Source organism: Chiloscyllium plagiosum, unplaced genomic scaffold (assembly GCF_037043375.1).
Source record: "Chiloscyllium plagiosum isolate Xiang-an unplaced genomic scaffold, Cpla_swu_hap1 HiC_scaffold_5, whole genome shotgun sequence".
NCBI classification, from domain to species: domain Eukaryota; kingdom Metazoa; phylum Chordata; class Chondrichthyes; order Orectolobiformes; family Hemiscylliidae; genus Chiloscyllium; species Chiloscyllium plagiosum.
In genome coordinates this window covers 10748312-10766216 of record NW_028270143.1, presented here as the reverse complement: position 1 = coordinate 10766216, position 17905 = coordinate 10748312, and the positions used below count along the sequence as shown (strand labels likewise).

At 40.0% G+C, this 17905-nt stretch overlaps 1 protein-coding gene and 1 long non-coding RNA gene across 3 annotated transcripts in view; one reads left to right on the top strand and one right to left on the bottom strand.

Moving 5' to 3' along the window:
- The window catches only part of LOC148149871 (uncharacterized), a 120018-nt gene extending 111318 nt beyond the window's left edge, over window positions 1–8700 (top strand). Inside the window, exon 3 of the long non-coding RNA XR_015757161.1 lies at window positions 8605–8700. This is a non-coding gene — a long non-coding RNA (uncharacterized LOC148149871). The remainder of the gene's footprint in view (window positions 1–8604) is intronic.
- spmip4 (sperm microtubule inner protein 4) overlaps window positions 1–17905 on the bottom strand; it is a 60247-nt gene that overhangs the window by 33582 nt on the left and 8760 nt on the right. For both annotated transcript variants that reach the window (XM_043691013.2, XM_087986988.1), the window contains exons 2-4: window positions 9492–9671; window positions 4970–5041; window positions 1816–1845 (exon numbers count right to left, since the gene is read on the bottom strand). In XM_043691013.2, coding sequence (XP_043546948.1) covers window positions 1816–1845; window positions 4970–5041; window positions 9492–9671 — 282 coding nt within the window. The remainder of the gene's footprint in view (window positions 1–1815; window positions 1846–4969; window positions 5042–9491; window positions 9672–17905) is intronic.

Genomic DNA, 17905 nt, shown 5'->3' with positions numbered 1-17905 from the left:
TCTGGCAGCATTTGTGGGAAGAAAGCAAAGTTAACGTTTCAAGTCCGGTGACTCTTCATTTGTACATGCAAAAAGGCAAATTGTGTCTGAGTAACTGGATTGAGGTCTTCATAACGTAATGGAAATAGTTGACGATGTGTTTTCAAAAGGAATCTGAATACCATTAGCAATATCAAAGCTCAGGGGAAACCAAAGGGTGGTAGCTGTATGGATACAAAATTAGGTCATGGACAGGAAGTGAGAATAGTTGTGTAAGGATGTTTTTCAGACTTATATTTCCTGTGGGTCAGCATGAGGGGCACTGCTCTTCTGAATGGGTATTGATGATATAAAATTGAGTTTTTCGGGCATTCAGATCATAGAAAACCTGGAAATGTTGTAAACTGTTAATGAGCACATGGACTGGTGAAATGAGCAGAGACATACAGATACAATTTAATGCACAGATGTGTGAAATGATGAACTTTGGTAGAAATAAAGATGATGGAAAATAGAAACTATATGGTTTAATATCAAAAATGGGTGTAGATCCAAAGACTCTTTTGGGATGTGGATACATAAGTCTTTGCAGGTGGCAGGACAATTGCAGAAAATTATTAAAACATAATTCAGGAGGCTTGGCTTTAATAATAGAGGAATAGAAACAGAAGCAAGAAGTTTACACCAAAAGTTTAGACAATACTGGCTGACTTCAGGTTGATGACTGGCCGATGATGGGCAAAGGTGTCAAGTTATCAGAGGAGGTGCACAGAAATTTTACTGGAGGCTTTATGTACAAGATAATGTCCTTGCGTTTGAGTCAGAAGTTTGGTAGTCTCATAACATGGTAAACCAGATTAAGTATCAACATTTAATCCTTCCAACACAGGCCAGTGGTATGACCAGGAGAGATTCCTGGCCGGCTGTAGAATGGAAATAAATTTGGAGCCTCTATCATCACTATCTATAGCACCAGGCTATAACATGCATGGACAAATGTCACAGCAGTTTGGACGCCTCAGGGTCTGGTTGACTTGGTTGGCCAGTAAGGATCAGATTGGTGCCAACTGCATTGTTTCACCTCAGGTCAATACCAAGGTCTGCCTCCTTGCCCTAGCAGAATGCCATACTGCAGGCCAGATTTGTCTCTTTGGGCAGAGAACAGGAAGGACGAAACAGAGGCTTTATTTAAATGGTATGGAGATAAGGAGATTAAAGATTTCATTTACCCAGAGCAATTAATGAAACTGAGGTTGTCTGAGAACAGAAAAAATTAAAGGGAGATTTGGAAAATGTGTGTAAAATTATTATAAACAGCGATCACATGTGGAAAATGAACTTTACACAAAGAATTGACATGGTATGGAATACACTGTCTTAATAAAAAGTAGATTCAAATATTAAGTTTAATTAAATAATTAAAACTGAAATCGAATAAACACTTGAAGATTTAAAATTTGCTGAGTTGTATGGAAAGAACAGGAGTTTAACCCTCTCAAAGAATTGGCACATGCATGAAAAGGTGAATGATCACCTTCTGTCTTCTATCATTGTTTGATTCTGCTGAAGCATACAATCAGTATGCTTTTTAACTTCTCATGTTTAAGTTGCTTCATTCAAACTATGTGATCAATTTCCTCACATTAAATTTCTAACCTGCGGTGTTACTTACATTGCTTAAATGACTGGATAGTCAAACATTTTTTATACATGAAAAACTGTCACTGAATGATTAAATATAAAGTATACACATAAGCAGTTCCTAAAATTAAATCTAAATAATATATGGAAATGGCCATCAGCTAGATCAAACTTTGGCCAGCTCAGTTTACTTACTTTAGCGCAAGCTCTGCAGAAGATGGAATTCTGAAACAAAACATACAGAAACGCAACTTTAGATCTCGGGTCTGCAAGAAAAGCATGTATGTTCAGTGTAAGTGCATGGATCAGTGTAACCATATCATGTCGGGATGTTGACAGCTAGTATTTCTACTTAAATGTTTTAATGGATGCAAAAACCAGTTCTGCTTGCTGACCTCTCTGCCATGATTACTGACAAGTCTCTAAATTTACCAAGAATAAAATGAAAACTTTCCACTTGACTCACATCATCTTGTGCCAAGGCAAGAAAAATCAAAATTCGCAATAAGTTGTCACTGGGCTGAACATGAAAACAAGCAATCAACTCATGACCAGATAAATGCTACTTATTTTATGGATTATTTAAAATTACAAATGTGATTTCATTTTAAAATTAAAGACATTTTTATCATTATTTTTAATTTTACAGAAACAGCAGTGTATCTAACAGTTGTGCGACCGCCATTTGATAGTTAAGAAGTAAATGTTCAGTCATACTGTAGAATACTGCACATTATTTATGTTTTAAAAAAACGTGTCAGTGCTCCACTTGTTGTTCATTAGTACTAATGAAGAAGATTGAATAGACTATTCGCTCTGCAGGTCAGGGTGTTGGAAGGGGTCATGGAGAATGATCATAAAGTAATTGATTTCCGTAAACCCACCAATTGGTGCAGGAAACAAGAACTTGTTGATCTCAATATATCAGCATTTTGTGTGTTCCATGCTCCCAAAATAACCTTCCTAATGACTGGTGATGGAAGAACTCCACAGTCATTTAGGAAACATTACAGCCAAACCTTTATTTATTATTTTAAGGGTATACAAAAATACGTTTAAAAGGAGCATATTTTGATAAAGCAATGATTTTACTGAACCATGGAGTTTTTTACTTGCTCGCAGAAAGTAGACATCACTGTTGGACCAGCATTTATTGAGCATCACCAGTTGCCTTTGAGAAACTAGTGGTGAAGTACGTTTCTTGAACTGCTGCGGTCCAATGTTGCTAATAGGGAATTCCGGGGCTTTGAATCAGATGCCTAAATATTTGTGATTTGGTTTCTGGATCTCAGGGACATAGGATCAGATAGCAACTTATACTGTAGTGTATCACCTAGTCTTCCACTGTAATGTGGAATAATTTGACCATTCATCCTATTTCTCTCAGGATTCCTCTGGTCTCCGGGCCCCTACAACTTGAGGCTGGGAGTTGAGTAGCCTCAGAATTTAGGATAATCTTTACCTTCATCTGTATCTAAATGAAAACCATTTTAAAAAAATTACTACCAGTGAAGATACACATTACATGTCCTTTTTTTTAATGCTGCCAAGTCATAGGCTCACTAAAGAAGTTTGGAATCATTAGATTTTGTTATGTAAAACATACAAACAAGGAGCAGGAGTAGGTCATTTGGCCTCTTGGGCCTGCTCTACCATTTAATTGATTCAATTCCTGTCTTTATCTGATAACCTTTCACCATCTTTTCAGGATAATATACTAAAGCCTCACAATCTTCACAGAAAAATTGTTTCATCTGTTTTAAAATGGTGACCACTTATTTTTAAACAGTGACCCCAATTCTAGTTTCTTTCATAAGAAGAACCACCCCCTCCACACCCACACTGTCAAGATACCACAAGGCCTTATTTGTTACAATCAAGTTGCCTCTTTCTCTTCTAAATTCCAGTGTATCCAAGACTGGCTGTGCAAACATTCCTCAGAAAACAACCTGCCCATTTCAGATATTACACTTCACATATTACCCTTACCTTTACATCCTCTCTTAAATAAGGTGACCAGTACTGCACACAGTCCTCCAGATGTGGTCTCACCATTGCCTGTATAACTGAAGCATAAGCTCCCTCCTTTTGAATTCAGTTGCTTTCATATTAAACAATAACATTCCATTTGCTTTTCTGATTTAGTGCACTTGCATATTAATAATTTGCAATTCAAGCACTAGAACACCCAAATTCCTCTGCAACTCAGAGCTCTGCAATCCTTCACCATTCAGATAATACGTTTTTTATTCTTCTGGCCAAAACGGACAAATTCACATTTTATCGTATTATACTTGATTTTCCAGATCCTTGCCTACTCATCTCACCTATCTATAGAATCATAGAATCCCTACAGTGTGGAATCAGGCCCTGCAGCCCAAAAGTCCACACCAACCCTCTGAACAGTAACCCATTCCCCTACCTTACTATCCTATATTTACTCCTGACTAATGCAACTAACCTACAAATCCCTGAACACTACATGCAATTTAACTTGGCCAATTCACCTGACCTACACATCTTTGGATTGTGGGAGGAAACCAGGGCACCCAGAGGAAATACACGCAGACACAGGGAGAATGTGCAGAGGCTGGAATCAAACCTGGGTGCCTGGCAGTTCTAGGCAACAGTGCTAGCCACCGTGCCACCCCCAAATATATGTCATGTAACTCCTTATGTTCTCTTCACAACTTACTTGCTTATCTTCCTTTGTGTCACCAGCATATTTGGCAACCATACCTTCTGTTCCTTCAACAAAGTCAATTATATAAATTGTAAATAGTTGAGATTCCAGCGCTGATCACTGTGGCACACCACTCGTGACATCTTGCCAATCAGCAAAGGTCCATTTATGCTGATTCTCTGCTTCCTGCTACCCAGGGCAATATGCTACTTCCTACACAATAAGCTTTCAATTTCCGAAATAACATTACTTCTCACTCTTAGTCTATCAGGAATTCAAACTCATAACCCAGCCCATGTATCCATTTATTATGGCTAGAAAATTGAGGTGCACAGACTGAATTCTTGATATGCACTTCCAATAAGCAAAACAGAATGGAACATTTTCTCTTCATTAATAATGTAAAGATGGTACAACATTAGCTTTTCAGAAATGGGGAACAGACACACTATAAAGGAGATGATACTTTTGTAGCCTTGTATTATAGCATAGCAGAGAAAACAGTCTTTCCAATGAACTTAAATGCAACTCACCTAAAAATGCTTCATGCTGACCTAAACATTGAAAGTTATTTAATTACTCAGTGTAAGACCCCCTCCATATGTTTCAAAGAAAAATAATTTATATTCATTGTGACAGCACTTTATACAAATCAATGAAACTTACAGCTGGTCAGTGGCGCGAAGCTGACTCTTCTTCAATTGGGTGAGATCGTAATATTGATCGATAACAACATCACTACACAGAAAACACAGTTCAGCACATTATTAATAGAGACTTCCAAGAAGACACAATGAATTTGACTGCAACCTATTATTCACTACTATGGTACATGCTTCAGTTTTGTAAAATACAGAAAAACAACAGTAGCAAGTTGTCAGTAATGCTCTTCTAATAATAACCAAATACAGAGGTTTATATGTAAATATCTTTTTATAAATTAATTAGATTACCTACAGTGTGGAAACAGGCCATTTGGCCCAACCAGTCCACACTAGCCTTTTCAAGAGTAACCCACCCATACCCATTTCCCTCTAACTATTGCACCTAACACTATGGGCAATTTAGCATGACCAATTTGCATCTTTGTGAGGAAACCCGCACAGACACGGGGAGAATGTGCAAACTCCACACAGACAGTCACCCGAGGCTGGAATCAAACCTGGGTCCCTGGCGCTGTGAGGCAGCAGTGCTAACCACTAGGCCACTATACCACCCTATATTTAGGTGTGAGAAATAGAAATGTCTCCAATGCTACACCAGTAAACAATATTTTTGGAAGGAATGAATAAGGCTGCCACGAGACAACAGGTTTATACCCTCCAAATTGGAATTTCAAAACTCCTCAAATCCAAATCTCACAGTTCCATAAAAGCGAGACTGTTGTTAGGAAGTAGCAGGTTTCAATTGAACATCATACATATATTTAAATAGATGTTCTACAGCTGATCCAAGGAGGCAAACAGCTAGATTCAGACACGGTAAAGTATTAAGCGGGTCAGAGTTGCTGAGACTGACAGAGGTCATGCTGGCGAACTGCACAGTGTGGTAAATTGGTTTGGTTGAGCTACAGACACAATAAGCATGATGGAATATGCTGGTATGGCAATAATAGAGACAATGGGACCAAGAATGTAATAATGGGGTCAAGGACAGAATCTATTTGATTAGCACTCAGAAGTAATAGATATTATTACACAACTCAGTGCATTCCATAAATGACCAATAAATGGCTAAGGAACAAATGATGGGTATTACAGGAACTATAATTACCCTAACCTATAATGGGGCAATAATAGTAACGTACAGGACAGTGAGGGGAAGAATCTCTTATCTGTGAAGAAAGTAGACATCGTTGAATTTGGTTCAGAACAAAGTGAATCAAGTGGATCGTGTCAGTGGGAGAACATTTAGTAGACAATAATGACCGAAACAGTGTATTCAAAAAGACCGGGTACCCAATGAACACAGTCCGCAGGTTTCTCAGCAACAAACCCAAACAAGCAGACAAAACACGTCCAGAAAACCTAGCCACTTTCCCCTACATCAAAGACATCTCGAAAATGACTGCTAGACAACTCAGACCCCTCGACATCACGGTAGCCCACAAACCCACCAACACACTAAAACAGCAGCTAATGAACTTGAAAGCCCTTATACAGATAACAAGCAAAACTAATGTCATTTATAAAGCACTGTGCAAGGACTGTAACAAACACTACATTGGACAAACAGGACGAAATGTCTGAAAATGAACCTTCCAGCTCAGAGAGCAAACCTATATCCAAGACAATAATGAGTATTAAAATGCTTAGCTAAGTATAGAATAGGACAAGGAACATTCTAGCATAAAAATAATTAATTGGGAAGGGCCAATTTCAATGGCTGAGATCAGGTCTCTGGGTAAGTTGGTATCAAGGATTGGCTAGAATATTTGTTGACAAACAATGGGTTGACTTTAAAGTAGAAGCTTGAAGGGCCATTGGGTTTATTTGTTTCAAAGTTTTTGTGTTCATATGTTCTGGTACAGTTCAATTTTCATGAAGGGGAAAGATTGGACAAAGATGGAGCCCCCCCAGATTATAAAAGGGATACGGATTAGCATAAACAGAAAAAGGTGCATGTGGCAGATGTTACATTGGTAATAAACAGAATCAGACTGGATAATGTAAGTTCAGAGGCAAATGGGTGAGGAAAGAACCACCAATAGACAATACCAGAAACGTCTGGCAGGTAACATAATAGGAAAACAAGCAACATTATTACTTATGATGAAGTGAATTGAATATAAAAGTAGGAAGCAATGATTAAGTGATACAGGGCAGTTGGGTGAAAACAATTTGGAGTACTGTGCACAGTACTGATCTCTTTATTTAATGAAGCATGTAAATACATTGGATGCAGTTCAGTGAAGGTTTATTAGACAAATATCAGAAATGGGCAAGTTGTCTTCTCAGGACAGGTTGGACAAGCAAGGCTTGTAAATGAGTTTAGAATAAGAGGTGACTTGATTGAAACATAAGATCCTGAAGAGTCTTGACAGGTTGGATGCGGAAAGTACTTTTCTTCTTGTGGGAGAATTCAGAACTGGGGGGTCACCATTTAACAATAAGTGGATGCCCATTTGAAATAGATAAGAATAACTTTTTGCCCTTGTAGAGGGTAGTGAATCTTTGAAACTCTCTTCCCCAGAGCGGTGACGGAAACAGAGTCTTTGAATGTCTTTTAAGACAGACATGGATAGTCTTTTCTTAAGAAAGCAGGTGAAAGGTTATCCAAAGCAGGCAGAAATGTGCAATTGTGCTTATAATCAGATCAGTTATGATTTTCTTTACTGCCGGAGCAGCTCAAGGGACTGTATCGCCTATTCCTGCTTCTGACTTAAAAGGTTTGTATCAAAGAAATTCAAATGTCATTAGTAGGCATAAAAATAGCAAAAGGGAAGTAACAGGGGGAATCAGCCAATTAGGCACCATTAAAAAAGGATTCACATATAGAGGCACAGGGAATAGCTATAGTACTAAAAAGAGTGCTTTACATTCTGTCTACCAAGAATGAACATAGTGTCAAAATCACCATGCAACAGTAGGAACTGAAACACTGGATGGATTAAAAATTGATAAGAGGAAGCATTATAAAAGCTGGCTATACGTAAAGTTGATAAGTCACCAGGACCAAGTGAGATACATCCGAGGATACGGAGGGAAATAATGCACTGTCTACAGTTATCCAACACTCCTTCAATACAGAGGTCATGCCAGGAGAGTCAACAATTGCAAATGTCTCACCATTGTTCAAGAATTAAACATAAAGCAGTTTAATCTCGGTCACGGGATTTCTTTTACAAATCATAATCCAGAAAAAAAATTATCAGTCAATTATACACATGTGGATGAATTAAAGAAAGCCTGAATTTATTAAGGATTTGGTAAAGACAAATCATGTTTAACTAACTTGATTTTTGGTATGATAATAGTGATGAAGATAAGACCGTTGATGTGGTATACAAAAACTTCCAAAAGTTTTGATAGAGTGCCATATCCTAGGCTAGCAAAGTTGGCAGAAAAGGGCAATGCCCCTTTATGAAATTGTGTTTGGGGAGTTGTGAACCTTAGAGCTTAGTTGACATGAGGGGAAGGTGAGGTCAGGTTAAAATGCACAAAAGTCCAAAGGGCATTGAGAAGCTACAAACTTTCAGACTTTTATTAGGGATGGGCAGTCAACAAATGCCTAGATTCTGGGGGTTGGCATTATTGAGCTTTCATTTAAACCATTTTTCAGATTTAACTGTTGCCTTCCAGGTTTCCCCATTCTCAGGAAACCCAGCATTTGAAGTGAGGTAACAGCAGGCTGGGTAGGAACAGAAAATATCTTCACACAGAGGAGCCACAATGTTTCCACACTCCACCCCTCAAGGTAATATACTGGAGGTACCAGGTCCTGCAAACTCCTTCAGCATGCTCCCTGTTAACTGCAAACGGAACCTGCCAAGCAGCCTGCCTTCCAGTTGGGGAATCGCTCATGGTCAAAAGAAACATCCCGTGGAATTAAAACTGAACGGCATGAGGGAAATACAAAAGCTCCAGCTTGCCTATGTGTGTGGTCAGAACCCTCTCATTCCTGCACAACTCCCAGTATGTCAGTAAATAAGAAACTCCCCTTAATGCATGCAACCAGTCATTATAAACCCTTAAAAAAACAATTAGTTATGTGCCACAGTAATAGGGTCAGAACCGAACTAAATTTGCAAAATTAGCTGGGCACATTTTGGCTTTACAGATCAGGTTGGTGCTCACTGTTCTTGAAATGTATATATTAGAAAAATAAATCATAAAAACTAGAGCAGAATAAAACAACGATGTGCTGGGTTTTCACTCTAAAACAAACAATCACAGTAGGAAATGTCCTGCAATAATTATGTTGTGCCAGTTTTTCGGGCATAACAAGCAAAAGGCATATCAATTCAGCACTGAGACAGGCAGAGTCAAAGCTACGTTTTGAATGTTTCACAGTAATCCCGGTTAAAACAAGAGTTGAACGTATTTTCAGCTACTGTCTCCACCTGTTTATTCTCTCTGTCTTTTAATGACATTGTAGCTTTCACCAGATTAGAGCTGCGACAAACTAGTTTTTAAAAGCATAATTAAAACAGTTCTTTTAACCATAACAAGTTAAATTAGCAACAAACCTTGGAAGAACGTATCCACCAAAGCCAAAATGTCTGTGTCCCTTTCCCATTAAAACGGGAGGCTCAATCCTTGCTCTGAAAGTATCAGGTAGATTCATGATTCCAGCACCTCCATATTCTCTCTCAACGCCCCAAGGGGTTCGAGGAACCTTTGGAGCAGTTTCCAAATATTGATCATACCTGTGACAAAGAGAAAGTATACTCTGTTCAGTGTATTAGAATGATAAAATATCGCATTTATTTAAGCAAAAAGGATCAACTGTAAATTGAAGTTCCACAAGGGACATCAGGTTACTTGTAGACGGAGAATGCATCTGTGTGTACACCTTCGTTGCATGGAAATGCAAATGGTTGAAATTAAGCAGGTAACTTATTAATAAAGAAACCACAATTTTGTTGAATGACAAAGCAGACTCAATGGGCTGAACTGCCTACTTCTGCTCCTACACCTTACGGTGGAAGCATCAGCAAAAACCGTCAAACTGTCTTAAACGCAGTAATCCTCAGGACTGGGATTACACCCTCTCACAGTATTGGTAGTTTTGTCTAACGAAACTAAACATTTTTTCCACATTTTGCCATTTTCTGTATTCTTGTAAATGTATATAGTAATCTGTCTTTTGGTTAGTAATTTAAACTTTGCTTGCTCGACTCAAATGAAAGAAAACAGATACACTCAGTGCAGTATTTGAGAATTCCATCAAATAACTTTGACATGCATCCCCTAACATACCATTACCACCATCTAGTGGGCATTATAGGATACACATTAGGTCTGGCTATTTTGCATTGATGATGTGTTTTACCTTGTTCATTACCCACTGAACAGTTTCCAACATTTGTGGAGATTGATGAATATAATTCTAAACATTTATTTCAATTTGTATTTGAATAATGAAGCAGGAATGCATATTTGCTTTGAAATTTTCAATAGAGAAGCTTTTGCAAGAAATTGTTGTCACAATTGAAGAACTGACCAAGGAGAAAGTGAGGTCTGCAGATGCTGGAGATCAAAGTTGAGACTTTATTGCTGGAACAGCACAGCAGGTCAGGCAGCATCCAGGGAACAGGCCTTCCTGAAGAAGGGCCTGTGCCCGAAACGTCGAATCTCCTGTTCCCTGAATGCTGCCTGACCTGCTGTGCTGTTCCAGCAATAAAGAACTGACCAAGGAAAACCTACTTTAAAAATGATTGTGTAAAAGATAACAGGGTAGTCAGTATTTATTTTAAATAAAGAACACATAGTGAATAACTCCAGTGCAGAACGGGATTTATTTTCAAAATTGCAAAAGACTCATTATTTTCCATTATTCCAAATCGTGATGAACTGGCAGCTTTTCTAATAAGTGAAATAAGCCCTGCAACACAACTGGAGAAGTATTCTGGTGGATATCTTGTCAGGTACTCAGTAAAATGCAAACACAGTGTAATCTTAAAACTACTGACCAACTTATTCTGTGATGCTAATTTGCCTTAAAGGTTTGTATTCACACCAATGGCAAAGAACTCAAACGTTTACCCTCGCGGAACAGGCCATTCGGCCCATTGTGTCTGTGCTGGTCAACCAGGATCTGCCTACACTATAATCTCATTTTGTCAGCTCTTAGGTTTAGAAGCTACGACAATGCAAGTTCTAAATTCAGCTTAATTGTTATAAGAGTTTCTGACTCAACTACTCCCTCAGGCAGGGAGTTCCAGACTCCCATCACTCTCTGGGTGAAAACAGATTCCAGAATTTTCCTCTTCTACCTTTTACCTTAAGACTACGGCCCCTGATTGTTGACTGCTCCACTTATGGAAAAAATGCTTACCTGTCCACTCTAGCTATGCAAATAAAAACTGAAAGAACTGCAGACTCTGTAAATCCGACACAAAAACAGAGGCTGCTGTAAAAGCTCAGCAGGTCTGGCAGCATCTGTGAAGAGAAATCAAAGTAAACGTTTCAGGTCCAGTGACCTTTCCTCCGAAACACTGACTTTGATTTCTCTTCACAGATGCTGCCAGACCTGGAGAGCTTTTCCAGCAACTTCGGTTTTTATTCTAACTACGTCCCTCATTATTTTGCGCATCTCTATCAGGTCCCCTCTCCCCAAAGAAGGCAACATTGGTCTGTCCACTCTTTCTTCATACATCAGACCGCCCAGCCCAGCAAGCCACTTGGTAATTCTCTGCACCCTCTGTAGTTCAATCACATCCTTCTTGCAGTGCGATGATCAGAACTTGCAGCAGTACTCTACTTGTGACCTAACCAGCGTATTGTATAGATCGGACACAACCTCCCTTCTTTTGTATTCTGTGCATCAGTTAATAAAGGAAAGTATCACAAATGTCTTCTTAATCATCTTATCTCCCTGCTCTGCCATCTCCAGAGATCTGTGGATATGCACTACCTTACACTTTTCTGGGTTGAATTCCATTTGCACTGCTCTGCCCATCTGACCAGTCCATTGATATCCTCTGACAGTTTACACCTGACCAATTTTTGCAACCAGCACAAAAGATTTGATCACATCCTCTACATTTAGGTCCACACAATTAAAGTACACCACAATCAGAAAGGGCCCCAGCACTGAGCCCAATGGTACTCCCATGGAAACAGACTTCCAGTCACAGAAACATTCCTCCAACATCGCCCTCTACTTTCTGCCTCTAAGCCAATTTTGAATCCAATGTGCCACTTTGCCTTGAATCCCAGGGGCTCTTATTTTCTTGACCATTCTGCCAAGAGGGATCTTACCTCAGGTCTACATAGACCCCATCCAATGCATTATTCTTGTCAACTCTCCTAGCTACCTCCTCAAAATATTCGATCAAATTTGTCAAACACAACCTTCCCTTAACAAATCCATGCTGACTGTCCCTCATAATCCATTTTTCTCCAAGTGGGGATACATTCTGTCTCTCAGAATTCTTTCTAATACTGTCCCTCCATTGAGGTTAGATTGACTGGTCTGTAATTTTCTGGTCTATCCTTTCCTCATTTTAATAATGGGACAACATTATCAGTCCTCTCGCACTCTTGCACCTCACCTGCAGCCAGGCAAGATTTGAAATCTGTTGCCAGGAACCCTAATATCTCCTCCTTTGTTGCCCTCAACAGCTTGGGATACATCTCATTTGGACATGCAGATTTACTCACCTTTAAATCTATTAAAACTGCTAACACCTCCATTCTATATTAATGTAGAGAACCCTTGATCTCCCTGTACAGACTGTTAGTTCTGTGTCAGCCTAGTCAATCTCACTTCCAGCAATATTGCTTGTAGTAAACAGCTTGTCAATTTCACCCGATCAACACTTCTGTGATCTTTGTTCAGTTGGGTAATTTCTCCGACAGCGTGCAATTCTGGTCTCCTTCCTTTCGGAAAGATGTTGTGAAACTTGAAAGGGTTCAGAAAAGATTTACAAGGACGTTGCCAGGGTTGGAGGGTTTGAGCTACAGGAAGAGGCTGAACAGGCTGGGGCTGTTTTCCCTGGAGCGTCGGAGGCTGAGGGGTGACCTTATAGAGGTTTACAAAATCATGAGGGGCATGGATCATGGATAGGATAAATAGACAAAGTCTTTTCCCTGGGGTGGGGGAGACCAGAACTAGAGGGCGTAGGTTTAGGGTGAAAGGTGAAAGATATAAAAGGGACCTAAGGGGCAACTTTTTCACACAGAGGGTGGTACGTGTATGGAATGAGCTGCCAAAGGAAGTGGTGGAGGCTGGTACAATTGCAACATTTAAAAGGCATCTGGATGGGTATAGGAATAGGAAGGATTTAGAAAGATGTGGGACTAGATTAGGTTGGGATATCTGGTTGGTGTAGATGAGTTAGACCATAGGGTCTGTTTCCGTGCTGTACATCTCTATGACTCTAATATTACACAGTCCTCCAAACTGATGCATTTACCTGGGTCATTCTTTTCTATTGTGAAGACTGATGCAAAGTAACCAACATAACATTTACAGTCTGCATGCATTAGAAATAACTGCATGTGTGAGATGCCAAGATTACTTCAATCTTCATGAAGGGGACTGGAGCTGATAGTAAAGCACAGCTTTACTCTACATCCCAGGCAAGGTGTTTGCCAGAGTGCTACTGGACCAGCTTGTTTCTCTTGGAGAAACCATTCTGCAGAAATCCAAGGTCAGAGCACAATTGGGCACAAAACCACCTTTCCCATTCAGCAGATCCAAGAAAAATACCATGAGCAAAACCAAGCTCTTTCTCTCCAGCCTTCATCGACTTGCCAAAGGCTTTCGATTCAGTCAACTGGGAAGCTCCCTGAAAGATCCCGGGCTGCAGACAGACTCGACGCTGATGTCTTTCCCATCGCAAGAACATAAGAACCAGGAGCAGGAGTAGGCCATCTGGCCCCTCGAGCCTGTTCTACCATTCAGTAAGATTTTGGCTGATCTTTTCATGGCCTCAGCTCCACTTACCCGCCCTCTCACCGTAACCCTTAATTCCTTCATTGTTCAAAAAAAACTATCTTAGTTTTAAAAATATTTACTGAAGTAGCATCAACTAGTTCACTGGGCAAGGAATTCCATAGATTCACAATCCTCTGGGTGAAGAAGCTCCTTCTCAATTCAGTCCTAAATCTGCCCCCCCCCCCCCCCCCCTAATTTTGAGGCTATACTCTCTTGTCTTAGTTTCACCGGTGAGTGGAAAAATCCTCTCTACTTCAACCATACCTAGTTTTTCATAATTTTATATCTATATGATCCCCCTCATTCTTCTAAATTCCAATGAATATAATCCCAGTCTACTCGGTCTCTCCTCATAAGCCAACCCCCTCAACTCCATAATCAACCTAGTGAACCTCCTCTGCACCCCCTCTAGTACCAGCATATCCTTCCTCAAGTAAGGAGACCAAAACTGCCCAGAGTATTCCAGGTATGATGCACCAGCACCCTATACAGCTGCAACATAATCTCCCTGCATTTAAACTCAATCCCTTTAGGACAAAATTCCGTTTGCCTTCCTAATTACCTGTTGTGCTGAAAATGTGTTGCTGGAAAAGCGCAGCAGGTCAGGCAGCATCCAAGGAACAGGAGAATCGATGTTTCGGGCATAAGCCCTTCTTCAGGAATTATGCCCGAAACGTCAATTCTTCTGTTCCTTGGATGCTGTCTGACCTGCTGCGCTTTTCCAGCAACACATTTGCAGCTCTGATCTCCAGCATCTGCAGCCCTCACTTTCTCTCAAAGATAATTACCTGTTGTACCTACAGACCAATCTTTTGTGATTCATGCACAAGGCCACCCAGGTCCCTCTGCATCGCAGCATGCTGCAACTTTTTAAATGTTCAAGTAATAATTGTTTTTACTGTTACTCCTACCAAAATGGATGACTTCACATTTATTAACATGTATTCCATCTGCCAGACCTTTGCTCACTCATTTAAACTATCTATGTTCCTCTCAAGGTTTCAGTCTTCTGCACACTTTGCTCTGCCACTCATCTTAGTGTCATCTGCAAACTCTGATACACTACACATGATCCCCAACTCCAAATCATCTATGTAAATTGTGAATAACTGAGGTCCCAACACTGATCCCTGAGGCACACCACTAGTTATTGATTGCCAATCAGAATAGCACTCACTTATCCCCAGGCTTTGCTTCCTGTTAGTCATCCAATCCTCTACCCATGCTAATACTTTACCCCTAACACCATGCATCTTTATCTTATGCAGCAGCCTCTTGGGCAGGACCTTGCTGAAGGCCTTTTAGAAATCTAGGTACACCACATCCACTGGGTCCCTGTTGTTCACCTTGCTCGTAATGTCTTCATAGAATTCCAAAAGACTTGTTAAGCATGACCTGCCCTTCATGATTCCATGCTGCATCTGCCCAATGGGACAATTTCTAACTAGATGTCTTGCTATTTCTTCCGTGACAACAGACTAAAGCATCTCCCCCCACTACAGAAGTTAAGCTAACCGGTCTATAATTCCCTATCTTTTATCTACCTCCCTTTTTAAACAGTGACGTCACATTTGCTGAGTTCCAATCTGCAGGAACTGTCCCAGAATCCAGTGAATTTTGGAAAATTACCACAAGTGCACTTGCTATTTCAGAACTAGCCTCAGCACAGATGAATGTTTATGTCCATTATTTTTCCATCGTTGTGTCATGGCCAGGGATTGCTCCCTAAACCCAAAACCAAGTACAGGTTTGACAGGAAGCTCTTCAATCTCCAAAAACAAAAGTCTCAAACATAAAGATAACACATCTTTTTCCTTTTTATTCTTATGCTGGAATTTTAGTTATTATTCTTTCAATTTTGTACCAAATATTTAAGTATCTTTACCTAGGTATCTTGTAACTAAGATGGTGGCATAAGCAGCGATATTGCAAACTTTTCACTGCACTCATTCGAGTGCACGTGACAATAAAGCTATTTCATACCTTCATTCAGATCTCCTGTCATGGATCCCTAGAGTAGAAGAACTATAGAGCACCCATGATTTGTTTGAGGAGACTTACTGAGCCCTTGGGTTGCATCGAAATGCTGATAAAACAAAGGTCTTACTACAGCCACACCTATGGCTTGGACCAAACCAATCTTCCTATGCCCAGTTTCACAGCTATGAGCTGCCCGCTGGAGGGAGTTGATCACATCTGCTGTCATGGTAGCCAGGTGTCCCAGTTAAGATCAGAAACCTACAGATCCTATCTGACATAGGACCCAATCCATGGGCACTTCCTGTGGGAGGCTGCTCAGACAAATCTTTATTAACGAATTCCCTACAGACTGACATAAAGATTTCAGACGTTTTCTCAACACTCCTCTCTGGCTGCAAATCCTGGGAGATGTAACATTGACACACAAGAAGCCTTGAGATATGCCAGCAGCACTGTCTACAGAAGATCCTGCGTATCAACTGGACAGATCACCACACCAATTTGAGCTTTCCCCAGAAAGCAGACATCCTGAGCACAAGGTGACCATTCTGGTGTGACCATCTGACGGACAGGTCACTGCCTCAAAATGTTCAACACTCATCTGCCAACTTATATTCTCTACTCCCAGCTCACAACGTCAAGAATCATAAGGCAGCCAGTGAAAAGATTTCAAATGGACTGTGAAATCCCACTTTACAGCTGGGAAGAGAGTGTACTGAACCATCCCTGACTGACCTACTAATGGTTAATGATTCGCCACTAATATAGATTTATTATTTTATTCTGTTTCTCCTGCAATATTTTATTTTCTCCTTCTTCCAGTTCGTTTAACTTTCATTGACTTCGCCACTATCTGTTACAACATTCATCTCTGTTTCTCCTTACTCAGGGATTTCATGACAAACATGTTCCTTGCTTCAAGGGACTGCCAAGTATTAAAAAGATGTTGGAAACGCACTGTTAATATTGTCAATGAACACAAAAGAAGGTTCCTCACCTCTGGTACAAAATAAGAAAATGTAAACTCTCCTCTTTTGGTGTCAGATAGTTCACTGCACATGCTGGCTTAATTCCTCAATTCCATATGTGTTTCTGTCATGTACAAATCTGCATTGGGAGTGCAAGGTCACATATTGCCCTCTTTTAAATCTCACCTTCCTTTCCCGTTTCAGTAAAAATAAAACTTTTTATAAATAATTATTAGCTGGTTTAATTTTTAAAAATACTGATATCAAGTTCTGCAAGAGCTGTAGACATAATCTTACAAATCCAAGTGTGGAGCCTCACTTACATGGTGCACAAAATTAGCTTTGTGTGTTTTGCTGTATGGTGCTGGGTGCAATGCAACATGTGTAGAAGTCAGTGCACATGTTCAGAAAACACAGGCCAAGAAAAATGATTCAGTTATGGTGTCAGAAAATTCTTAACTTTTGCTGGGTTTCAATTTTTGGAGCTTTGGTATAAATGCAGATTTCACGTCAAACCTACATCAGACTTTTCATCAATGCAGACTTGAATTTGTTCAGGGTTCCACTGTCCCCTTTGTTTGTGCAATAGGAGAACAGCACAGAAATATAATAGGAATGATATCTAATCGCACGGATGGTAAACTCTTTAGTACTGCTTCAGGATTAATAAGCTTTGTTTCTTGTATAGGTTACTAGGCTCCAAAAGAAAACCAAAACATTTAACATCATGGTATATATGAAAGATTAAAGCAATAAGGGTGACAAACTGGGCTTGTTTGCACTTGTCTTTGGGGAGCTATATTGCTCTTACAGATTCAAAAGGCATGCACACACACGTGATGAGTTTGTCTGGATATCACATTAGTGAAGGCGTTAGCATGTTGTTGTGAATGTCTGCAAGAGGTATGCGCAGAAGGGAGGTCACTTTGTTAATCGGCAGACAATGCTAATTTGGAGCTCGTATTGTCACTTTGGAAATCAACACTCTTGCCAGTGCCCTCTCTGAACTGTGCAAAGCTGAACCTACATTCCCCATAAAGAGGAATCA